The sequence below is a fragment of the Vigna umbellata genome, chromosome 4 (genome assembly GCF_029865625.1).
Source record: "Vigna umbellata cultivar VRB3 chromosome 4, Vumbellata_1.0, whole genome shotgun sequence".
Taxonomy (NCBI): Eukaryota; Viridiplantae; Streptophyta; class Magnoliopsida; order Fabales; family Fabaceae; genus Vigna; species Vigna umbellata.
In genome coordinates this window covers 3,018,003-3,029,740 of record NC_142168.1, presented here as the reverse complement: position 1 = coordinate 3,029,740, position 11,738 = coordinate 3,018,003, and the positions used below count along the sequence as shown (strand labels likewise).

Sequence of the window (11,738 nt, the reverse complement as noted above, 5' to 3'; positions counted from 1 at the left end):
TGACGCACCACTTTTGACCCACTTTATTGAATACAGACATGAATTCAATTACATCACAGTCAACATCAGAATTCTTGACAATGTCATTCAATTGTAAACATCATTTATAATAAAAATATTGACTTCTAGATTACTTTAAAAGCCATTTATAGCATAATTCAGCCAACTAACCATGAAATAAAAACAGTGAGAGTATACAAAATTTATGTGAAGGTTATTGAATTATGCACGTATCACTGTAAAATGGAAAATGCCAAAAAAAGATGCATGATCACATTGTCCACTAATCACTCGTTTTATCTCTGTCATGAGAGGCAGATCATAGCCGTAACCATCCAATATAAGCAAATTGGAACACCAAAGCTAAATTATCCATGCCGTGGAACATATCATCAAATCCATGGAGAGAATAAACTCGGCACCAACTCAACAAATCTAATGCTTAAAGAAGGAGCATCCATAGCAGAACGGAAGGAACCAACTGACTAATGACCTGGTAACACTTGAAAGCCATTCTCACAAAAAACATAGGCCTCTATAAAGCACTATTTCTAGCCTAAGATCATAACAACATAAAACCTGACACTCCTACTGAACAGCACTATTTCTACAACTAGATGCTGCTACATTGCTGGATGTAGTAGCAGCATTAACTCAGACCCATTTTGTACAATTCCTCAAAGACCACTTCTGTCAAGACCAAGACGGTCACTGCAAAAACTTGATGGCACAACTGATAGCTGCAGCCGACCGGTCCATTCCTCTCCCGGCTTCAAGCTCACCAGTTTCTCTATCACCGCCCCGTCAACACAAAGCATCTGTTTGTACTCTTCATCACCAAAATCTACCATGGATTTTGATTTCTTTTCCCATGGATTCCACACAGCTGAACACACCATAAAAGTTAAGATGAAAAGGACTGATTTTATATTTTCTACAACTCGAAACCTTATCTACGTTTGTATTTTGTTTGTGGAAAAAATTTGCTACTTAGAGCTTACCAACATCAGGGAGACCTTCCTTCCTTATAACAAATGTTCGCTTCTTCTCATGATCTAGCACTGCAATTATGTTTGGAGAGCTAAGATAAACTCGATCCGCCTGCCATGAAGGAAGTATGGATATTAAAAACATCTTCATTAGCCTTCATTGTGTCAAAACCAAAAGACTTTAGTAGTGGATACTGTGTGTTATTGACAAAACTGCAGCATAGGCCAGGAATATAGTGCTCTATTTATCTCAACCTGAAGTAATAGCTTAAATTGCAGCATGGAACTATAAATGTCTACATTTTGTTAACATCAATATAACCTAGAAGGGTTTACCTCAGATTCAAATGTTATTGCATCTCCTTGTTCAGTAAATCGTTCTTTTTTGAAAAGGTTGTCTAGGTAGTCCAGTGTCTCCAGACCTTCAATCCTTATCTCACTATAAAAATTGTTAATGTGACGTTAATAATGATCGTCAATCTTAAAATAAAATTTCCTGTTCTAAAACAATCAAAAGAGAGGTAGTTCAAGTAAAAATATGTAAACAAGAATCTATATAGGTAACAAGCATTGCAAACAGTAGTTTGCTTCAAATGCTTACAAATTCTATAGGCTGTGTAAGAACTTTGTACTTTCATTACGACTGATCACTTGTTTACATATTTCCCGATAACTGACATGAATAAAACTCATAATTCCAGTATTCGGAGAAGAATCCACCTAATATATAGAGTATCCATGCTAGTTTCAAATGATTAGAGTGTAAGTTGTTATTAGTTTCTAAAGAAGAGAAACAGTCCTCTAAGATCTGCTTGAATGTTAAAATCCCACAATTTAAAGCATTCAGCAAATGCAGAAACTACACGTTTCAGAACAAAAACCAAATATATTTGTCTACTATAAATATTGAACAAGGAAGTACCATTAGTGCTAATAAAACTCCCATCAAGTGTTCAGCAATCAATTTACTATGGAAAAGAAAAATGATGGTTGGACATCATCCCACACACTCAGAAAAGGGAATGCAGACCAAGTACAACAAAGAATTATCCATACCTAATGTCAGAAACCAATAAGTATGTGTGATCCGCGAATGAGAAACTAAATGGCTTGCCATTTATATTCCTGACTCTAGATATCAAAGTCAGGTCCCCATCTGCTGCAAGAGACACCCGAAGACGGAATTCAAAACTGGTACAATTATTAAACAATCGTTAGATTACTACTGCTTGAAATTTACTGCCAAACACAGGAAAAAGTAATATCGAGTGCATATATGCCAGATTCAAATTATCAAACACATGGAGAGTGGATATCCCTGTTATACTGTCACATCATGCTATTCATACCTGTGTGGCCAGCACTTCATATCTTCTTCAGATGATTTTAGCACCAGGTCAATGAAGGATTTCCCACTGGAGTCATTCCCAGGAAGAGGAGGAGGGTTTTCATCAATTGCCCACATTCTATTTCTTGCAAAACCATGCTGCTCCAGCGATCCACAGTTTTCAAACTGTGAAACAAATTCAGCTCAAGATATGTAAGTATGCATGTTACAAGTTATATAAAATGAACGTAAAAAGGAATAAGCTTGCCTGTGGAAAACACATGGGAATTCCTCCTCGAATTGCTTTTGGAGCCTTGAAAATTGCCTACAGATAATGGAAAAGGAAACAAAACAGTTAGTTATTACTACTTGCCTCTTTAAAAAGTATAATTGATTAAAGTTCTGTGTTCCTACAAAAGCATCAGTTAAGAAGTTGGTTTTGCCGTCAAAGTTTTTCATTATACCAGTATTCAACCCCAGTGGTTCCAAAGGACAAAAGCACTACAATGCACCATTCTTCCCTGTTTTTCTCTTGCATCGATGTGATTGATGGACAGCATAGAATACTATGATTCATCAAAATCCAAACTCTTCTTAAATTTATTGATTATTTGGGCAAATGCCCTTCACATGCCAGTTGCAATATAATGCAGATTATCCCAAAATGAAAATTTTCAGAAAGCAAGATTATGAAATATTGACATGTTTTCCTTATCAGCGCTGACAACTAACAAAATTCATATAATTTAAAATGTACAAATTGATTTTCAATCAAAATTGAAAGACATACCTTGCTGCTTGTGAATAGAAGTTCTTCCCCGTGCTCATTCCGCCATGAAGTGACCTGCGCCCCATGTAAGCTTACCTAATTTCGAGAAAAAACAGTTAATCTAAGTAATCGTAGTAATTAAATTTTAAAATCATAACTTTACCAAATGTTAAAACCGACACCAGTTTTGCAATGAACAATTTCTCACCCGTGCCGAAGAACCCCTTGGGGTCCGAAGCAGAACTTGATCAATTCCATTCCAGTCCTTTGTAATTTCAGTTGCTGCTCTATAGTCCCATACGGCTGCAGAATGCCCCATTCAAATTAATGCAGATCCTAAATTTCTTCAGCAAAATCCTATTAAGCTTCTCAAATTCAGAACATGCAAATGTCAGAGGATTGAAGGGGTCTCCACCTCACACCTATACCGTAACAAACACGTGAATTAGCCTCCTCGTCAGTTAAATCCAAAATCCCAACACCCAATTTCACTGAAAATTTCTTCTCACTGGTATGATTCAGATCTACGGAACAATAGACCTATTTAAACAAGAATCTGGAATGTGTGATAGAATTCCACGAAAACTCCAGAAAGCCAAGAGCAGAAACATTACACTGAACATTTAGCAATTGAATACCAATCTACCTGATACACATCCAAACATGTCCTTAAAACTTGTCAGATTCACAGCAGAAAAAGACAATTAAACACTGAAAAAACATAATAACTATCAGTAAATAAATAAATCACGCACGCATACATACATATACATACACACACATACATATATTACAGCTGTAATAAAATTAAAATTTTCTTTAATATAAGCAGAATACAATAACCATAATTTCTTCAGGAAAATTCAAATTAAGGAAGAAAAACCAAACACTAATAAATCTCAAGAGAATACTGAATAATAAATCTCCCATTAACCAAACACTGGTAATAAGTTTACTTACTTCAACAATCCGGAATCAGGAATTCTAAGTCTAAACCGACACCAGGTCTTGGATGCAGAGAGAAGCAGCAGTAGGAGCCAGAATAATGCATGACCTCTGTGAAATGAGTTAAGAAAATTCACACATCCAATGACACGAGGCAGCACATGCTCATCAAGTACATAGATACATACATGACGAAGAAGAAGCGTTCAAAAAGTTGAAAGGTACCCTTTTCTTAGAAGTATGCATTCAAGACCATACTTGCAATTGAATCAAGAAAGTTCAAAACTTTCAACAACCCCAAGATTTGAAAAACCAAAAAAACTACAGCAAATGGTAGGTGGCAATGTTGTGTGAAGGCGAGATAAAACTTTTACAGAAGCTTAAGATAAGGAGCAAAAACCGGTCTTGTAAATTCTGTGTCTGTTGGCTGCTGAAGAGATCTAGTTCTTGGACGTGGAGATACGAAAAGTAAATGTACACATGTACAAACCGTTAAAAAATTTAAACATTTTTTAATGACAATTAAACTACATTAATTTTGTGTACAAGATTTAAAACCAGAATAAAATATACACCATTCTAGTACAGGGTTGAAAGCTACTTTTTCTTTGGGGGTGTTGCTCCCTCCACCACCACACCTTTCTTCCTCCACCTCCCCTTTACTATTTTGCCCTTAAATAAAATTTTATTTTTAGGGTAATTTTTTTAATTTTACCCATTCACAACCTATTCCACTAATAACCTATTTTAGTTCCTCCTACATGAGTAAAATATTTTTCTTTTATTTTAACATTATTTTTCTTCATCTCTTTCTTTTGTCGCGGTGAGATACTACAAGTTGTAAAGGTTGGTGGTAGTGGAAAGAATTATCAAGTAGTCTCCCTCTCGTGGTGCAGTGTCGCTCTCGTGATGCAGTGTCGCTCTCGTGGTGCAGTGTGTGGAGTGGTGCAGTGCGTGTGTTGCTTCCTTAAGGTGTGTTTTCGAATAAACCTTCAAATAAAACCCTAAAATAAAAAAACGTAACTAAACGGTGACATCCTTCAACGGATGTCAACATCCGTTTAAGGAAAGAACGGATGTCAACATCCGTTTAAGGAAAGAACGGATGTCAACATCCGTTTAAGGAAAAAAACGAATGTCAACATCCGTTTAAGGAAAAAACGGATGTCGACATCCGTTTTTTCCTTAAACGGATGTTGACATCCGTTCTTTTCCTTAAACGGATGTTGACATCCGTTCTTTCCTTAAACGGATGTTGACATCCGTTCTTTCCATAAACGGATGTTGACATCAGTTCTTTCCTTAAACGGACTCCGAGTTACGTTTTTAATTTTAGGATTTATTTTATTAGTTTATTCTTTATTTTGGAAATATTTTAATAATTTAATTTAGGTTTAATAGCCAATTTAGTCCCCACTTTGGTTGAAAAATCTCAATTTAGTCCCTCGTTATAAAAGTGTTTTACATTAGTCCTAACTTTTAAAATAGTGGGTCAGATTGGCCCCTTTCGTTAAATATAAGTTAACGAAATTAATGGATGATGATGTGACACAGCTTAAAGCTGATGTGTTAGATTGGTCCCTCGTTAGCTTTAAGTTGTGTCACATCATCATCCATTAATTTTGTTAACTTATATTTAACAGAAAGGACCAATCTGACCCACTATTTTAAAAGTTAGGACTAATTCAAAACACTTTTATAACGAGGGACTAAATTGAGATTTTTCAACGAAAGTGAGGACTAAATTGGCTATTAAACCTTTAATTTAAATGTTTTGATTTATTATTTTTTAATATATTTTTAATGTATTTTAATAATGTAAGGAAAATGAAGAAGAAAGAATCGTATGAGGAGAAGTGAAACGGAGAAGACAAATGGAGTTGTAAAGTAAAACAGAAGACAAATTGTTAAACGAAATTGAGAGATGGAAAGATTGAGTGCAGGGAGTAAAGTAGGAGAACTAGGTTTGGAATAAATTAAAATAATAAAAATAAAAAATTTTAATTTGAGGATATAATTGGAATTAAAAAAAATTGGGGAGGTGGAGGGAGAAAGGTGTGGTGGTGGAGGGAGCAACACCCTTTCTTTGGACTGTGGTGGACAGAATCAAGAGTCACATACACAACACACAGCACAACACAATCGAAGGTGATGGATGAATCCATCTCAAGATGTAAACCAATAGAAAAAACAAAAAAAAACATTTATGTCTTAAACACAGAACACACAACACAGAGACATCACATCACTTCAGCATACTATTATAAGGGCATGCGTAGATGTTCGGTATTTCTTCCAATGAGGTGTGCAAAATGGATTTGTCACCGCAATCCCGGGCTTATCTTTCAATTTCTCTTTCTTTTTTCTTTTAGCACGGTGTAACATCCCAAAATACAGTAATCACCATAAATTAGAATTAATTACAATTAACAGTAATTAAGCAGTCTTTACAAATAACCGAGTTCCAAAATCCAAACGGCTTAAGAGGCAGCGTTTCAATATACAGCTCAAAACAACGAGCGCTAATAACGAACGGTTTTACCAAAACATATAACCGAACGTCCAAAAATAAACTAAACATTTACAATCTAATCTAACGAGCGCTCTAAGGCTCGGCCTTTACTTCTACTTCCACCAGATTAGCTTCATCCAAATTTTCTTCTTCCAGCATTTCTTCAAGGGACGCACCACCATCTGCTCACATCCACAACGGATGATCATTGCAAGACAGGACGAACGTACAAGGACAATTGACAACACAAGGAAAACGAAAGGGTAAGCTTATAATATTTAATTCATACATTCAACATACTCATTCAACATTTCAAATGCACACGCACAACATACAATTCAACATAATGTAACATAGTAAATTTATATATATTCTAGACGACCGTCCGGACTGTATGAACCGTGTAGCTACAGGCGTCCTTGCACCCGAGTGGTGTATTAGCCGGGATATACCTAATCAGCTACCACTCGAGGTTAATCCCTCGCCCATAACTAAGCGATGAACGAAGAACCTCCTGCCATTCCCACGCATGACTACCCCCTTCTACATGAAGATGAGTATCACGGACAGTCATACTTTACCAATTCAATATTCAATCATATATGAGACATTCCTCCCTGGAACGCTCGTCCAAAATCCAACATCATAAATTCGCTCCATATGGCGTTCACACTTTAATTTATCATATTTCATCATCTTTTTCATCTTTAGATTTAGAAGTAAAAAAATGACGAACGCTCAGTCCACTGAAAACTTAGGACGAACGTCCAAATGAAGTTCTTGTAGAATACTGTTTGTCAGAGGAAGTTCTCAGAAGCTATAATTCAAGTTCCCTTGCTTGGTCTCGTGAACAGGAGAGGCTCGTGTGTCGTGTGTCGATAGTCGGAGCAAGCTCTCTTCGAGTTAGCAAGGTGCTCTGCCTGGTCTCGTGAATAGGAGAAGCTCGCGTTTCGTTTGTCGATATTCGGAGCGTTTCTCTTCGAGTTGGCAGAGTGTTCTTCTTCCTGTTCGTTCGTCGAAGGAAGGTTTATTTATCTGCTTTATTCACTATTTGTTGTAATCTGTGAAACCATTTTTAGTGAAAAAGGTTAATCACTATTTATAGTGATTAACGACTGGAAGTAGAATCTTTTGATTCGAACCAGGATAAAAATCCAGTGTATCAATTTTTCTAGTCTCTATACTCTTTACCTTTTACGCATGTTAACTGTTTGATTAATTTTCTCTAAGAAAATTGTTTTTCTAAAACGAACCATCAAAACTTGATTTGTGACCGTAACACGCTTTCCGAATATTTTATTCCGCTGCGCAACTCTATAACGGTACCGATTGTTCCAACAATTGATTCTAGGGATGGAAGATGATTCACATGTTGTCTTAGATCCCAGCTCTTTAATGCGGGTTTTGCTTGTTAGATTGTCCAAGGGATTGGAGTTTGATAAGGAAAACCTAGGCTCTTTCACCTAAGGGATTAGGGCTAGAGTGTTTTAGTGGATTGACTTTAGTAAATTGATAGAGAGGAGATGAAATTGGTCATACACAAGAGTGCATTGGTGAAAACTAACCTTAACAATGTCATTTCATACCATTTTTAGTCTTTTCCATTTCCAAGTGCCTTCAATACCAAAGTCCAACCTTGTAATTACTTGTGAAGTTATGTTTCTGCACTTGTTTTGTAAATTGATGTTATGTTATTGAGTCTATATGAGTTGTTAATCGCACAATTCTTTAGTATTACGAGTCTCTTATGAAAACGATACCCGGTCTTACCGGTTTATTACTTGAACGATTCATAACGAACGGTTTTACCAAAACATATAACCGAACGTCCAAAAATAAACTAAACATTTACAATCTAATCTAACGAGCGCTCTAAGGCTTGGCCTTTACTTCTACTTCCACCAGATTAGCTTCATCCAAATTTTCTTCTTCCAGCATTTCTTCAAGGGACGCACCACCATCTGCTCACATCCACAACGGATGATCATTGCAAGACAGGACGAACGTACAAGGACAATTGACAACACAAGGAAAACGAAAGGGTAAGCTTATAATATTTAATTCATACATTCAACATACTCATTCAACATTTCAAATGCACACGCACAACATACAATTCAACATAATGTAACATAGTAAATTTATATATATTCTAGACGACCGTCCGGACTGTATGAACCGTGTAGCTACAGGCGTCCTTGCACCCGAGTGGTGTATTAGCCGGGATATACCTAATCAGCTACCACTCGAGGTTAATCCCTCGCCCATAACTAAGCGATGAACGAAGAACCTCCTGCCATTCCCACGCATGACTACCCCCTTCTACATGAAGATGAGTATCACGGACAGTCATACTTTACCAATTCAATATTCAATCATATATGAGACATTCCTCCCTGGAACGCTCGTCCAAAATCCAACATCATAAATTCGCTCCATATGGCGTTCACACTTTAATTTATCATATTTCATCATCTTTTTCATCTTTAGATTTAGAAGTAAAAAAATGACGAACGCTCAGTCCACTGAAAACTTAGGACGAACGTCCAAATGAAGTTACTGGATACTCAGGAAAATATATGTAACGAACGTAATTTCTGTTTGGCCAGTTAAATGAACTGACTCGACTTGAAGTGTACGGGTACTTAGAAAATAATAGTGATAAAAACTTGGTCCAGATTTAATGCACAATGGAGGGTCAAGAACACTTAGAATTTTATTTGAAGAGATTTGCATATGAAAACTAATGCCAGGAATTGAACGAACGTAAAGAAAATAAATACTTAATACTTTGAACGAACGCTATTTTATCAGACATTTATCCAATTAGTACGAGCGCTTGGTATGAGACCTAGCGAGATTTAGAACGGACGCTCGTTATAAGACCGAGCGCTATTTAGGACGAACGTTCGACATAAGGCCGAACGATACTAAGGACGAACGCTCGACATAAGGCCGAACGCTATTAAGGACGAACGCTTCGGTTAAAGACCGAGCGTTACGTATTCATAAAGTTTCAAATATTTATATACAGCTGAGCTGAACCGAACGCTCAGACATTCAATTGGGGACGCTCGTTCTCGAGCAGAATTCTTTCCAAATGAAAGAAATTCCATTCTAAGTTATTTTAAGGGAAACCGAACGGTCTATGACCGTACGATGACGAGCGTCATTTATCAAGGGGATGATTTAAGTTTCAGATTTCTCAAACTTAACAAATTTCCAGATTTTCAACCTTTAAATTTATACTTTATAATTCATAGGATTTTCAATTTATAAACTTTATAACATGCATTCCAGTAACTTCATATTCAACATCAAAATACAGATTTACTTCATACAACATAACATCCATTTTTCATACGTATCAAACCAACATGCAGATCAATCAAAATCAGAAATCATATTCCATAACAGTGGTCGTCCATACAGCTCAAACATCATACTTTTCATACATGCAATCCAGATTACACAACATACAAGTATAAATTAAACATATAAGCTTCCCTTACCTGGTTAGCAGTGTTCGCCCTAATGCAAGGTTATGGTGCTTCCTCTAATAGCTTTCTACTCCAGGTTCACTTACTAACTCCACTTAAATCTATACACAAAAATCAAAATAACTCAGATCTTACTCATGCATGAACCCAGAAACTGGTTCGCATGAAACCTAAGGGACGAATGACGGGAAGAGAGGACTTACCAGTTTAGATCCTACTTCTATTCGGTCCAAAATAACGCCCACGTCTCAGAGAGCGTTCCTATGGTTCTGAAACTGTGATTAGAGAATAAACGTGAGATTTTTCGTAGAGAGAAGTTGGAAGCTTTAGAGAGAAGATGGAGAAAATGGAGGTTTGGGTTCAGAGGTAGAAGATGAATGGTGCAGGTGAGTGGAAGGGTTTTCGAAAAACCACTTTTGTTCCTTCCAATTCCAGACGAACGAGCGTCTCATTTTCGGACACCTGCACCCCCACTCTGACTTCAGAAACTTCCAACGTGACAAGTGGCATGCGTGCATGCAGCGCTTGGTGCGTTTTTAATGCACTGAGCGTGTGACGTGGCGTGAAATGATGATTTTGGACAGATAATTAGCAGAGTAATATTTCTGGGCCTCACACACGGAAACACTGACCATTTTCTTTCTTTTTAATATACTGAGACAGAGCGCACAAAAAAAGAAATTGAAATTCCCACAATAAAAAATTTTAGTCTAATAAATTATCATTATCCTCCCTATATTATTAGTATGACAATAATATTAATAATAATAATTATTATTATACTATCATTTCGTCACGGCTGTTCAATTGAGACGATAAGGGCAAAGAGACGTCCATGGAATTCTAGACTCTGCATCACCGTTAGTATTTTGAACATTAAATTTACATTTATTCATACAATATGTTGTTTACTAATATTATCTTCATTATCTTTTTCACTGTGCACATTTATTTCTTTCCTGTCTCTTTCAATCATGATTACATACACATTTTTTGCATTTTGTTGTACTGAAATTATTTTTTCTTTTTAAACTTTTCAATCTTTTCATTCTACAGTAAACCATTGTATTAATGGCTAAGGTTTAATATTTTTAAAAACAAAAACCTTGAACTGATTAATTTTTTAGTTGGAGTCTTAAATTAGAAATTATAATTTTGATCTTCTGCAACTTATAAGGAGTACCTGAAATTATTTAAATCGATACAAAATATTGTTTTTCTTTGACTTCGAACCAGTAAATTAACTTGAACTCGCTTATAAAATTCGCAAACTATAAACGGCATAACTAATTATATATATAGATTAAAGACTTAATTAATTTTTAAAAGTGTAGATGAGCTATTATTATATTATAAGCTTATATTTGATTTTATATGGAAACCCAGTTTGTTTCATTCATCTATTTTTAAAACTTTAAATATATCAAGTATTAATTTTGAGTTATGTCATTATATTTACTGGATATTTAATAAGTTTATATAAAGAGCGATAAATTTATTGAATATTCAAGAAAAAGAATTATATGCAAAACAATTTCAAAACAATGTTGTTTTAGTTTGGGGTTAAGGTTAAGTTTTTTTTAAAAAGGTTTTCCTGTTCGATCGAACCAAAGTTCTACCTACAAAGAATATTTCAGTGTTTATTTGAATGTCCTATATTAAAAGACAATCATTTATTAATATTGATTATTTATTA

At 35.6% G+C, this 11,738-nt stretch overlaps 1 protein-coding gene across 9 annotated transcripts; it reads right to left on the bottom strand.

The window, feature by feature from the left end:
- Window positions 1–195: 195 nt before the first annotated feature.
- Window positions 196–10,325, bottom strand: LOC148198990 (putative glucose-6-phosphate 1-epimerase). Of its 9 annotated transcripts, none has more exons than XM_088111587.1 (11): window positions 10,246–10,325; window positions 10,055–10,143; window positions 4,046–4,141; window positions 3,294–3,731; window positions 3,107–3,181; window positions 2,585–2,641; window positions 2,339–2,502; window positions 2,046–2,180; window positions 1,326–1,428; window positions 1,002–1,101; window positions 196–886 (listed from the first exon to the last, which is right to left on the bottom strand). In XM_088111587.1, exons 4-11 carry the CDS (start codon window positions 3,402–3,404, stop codon window positions 678–680), a joined length of 954 nt encoding a protein of 317 aa, XP_087967713.1. In that variant the 5' UTR covers window positions 3,405–3,731; window positions 4,046–4,141; window positions 10,055–10,143; window positions 10,246–10,325; the 3' UTR covers window positions 196–677. The 9 variants fall into 9 exon arrangements, with proteins under 9 accessions (XP_087967713.1, XP_087967717.1, XP_087967709.1 ...); XM_088111591.1 differs by having other exon boundaries at window positions 3,294–3,507; XM_088111583.1 differs by having other exon boundaries at window positions 3,294–4,141.
- Between the last annotated feature and the right edge of the window lie 1,413 nt (window positions 10,326–11,738).

Bases quoted from the DNA above. Each gene is read 5' to 3' on its own strand.
- LOC148198990 (XM_088111583.1), bottom strand. From the start codon at position 3,404: ATGGGGCATTCTGCAGCCGTATGGGACTATAGAGCAGCAACTGAAATT. The intron at 3,182-3,293 runs GTGAGAAATTGT...TCTCGAAATTAG, and splicing joins CAAGGGGTTCTTCGGCACGG to GTAAGCTTACATGGGGCGCA. The intron at 2,181-2,338 runs GTATGAATAGCA...TAATTGTACCAG, and splicing joins ATGAAGTGCTGGCCACACAG to TTTTGAATTCCGTCTTCGGG.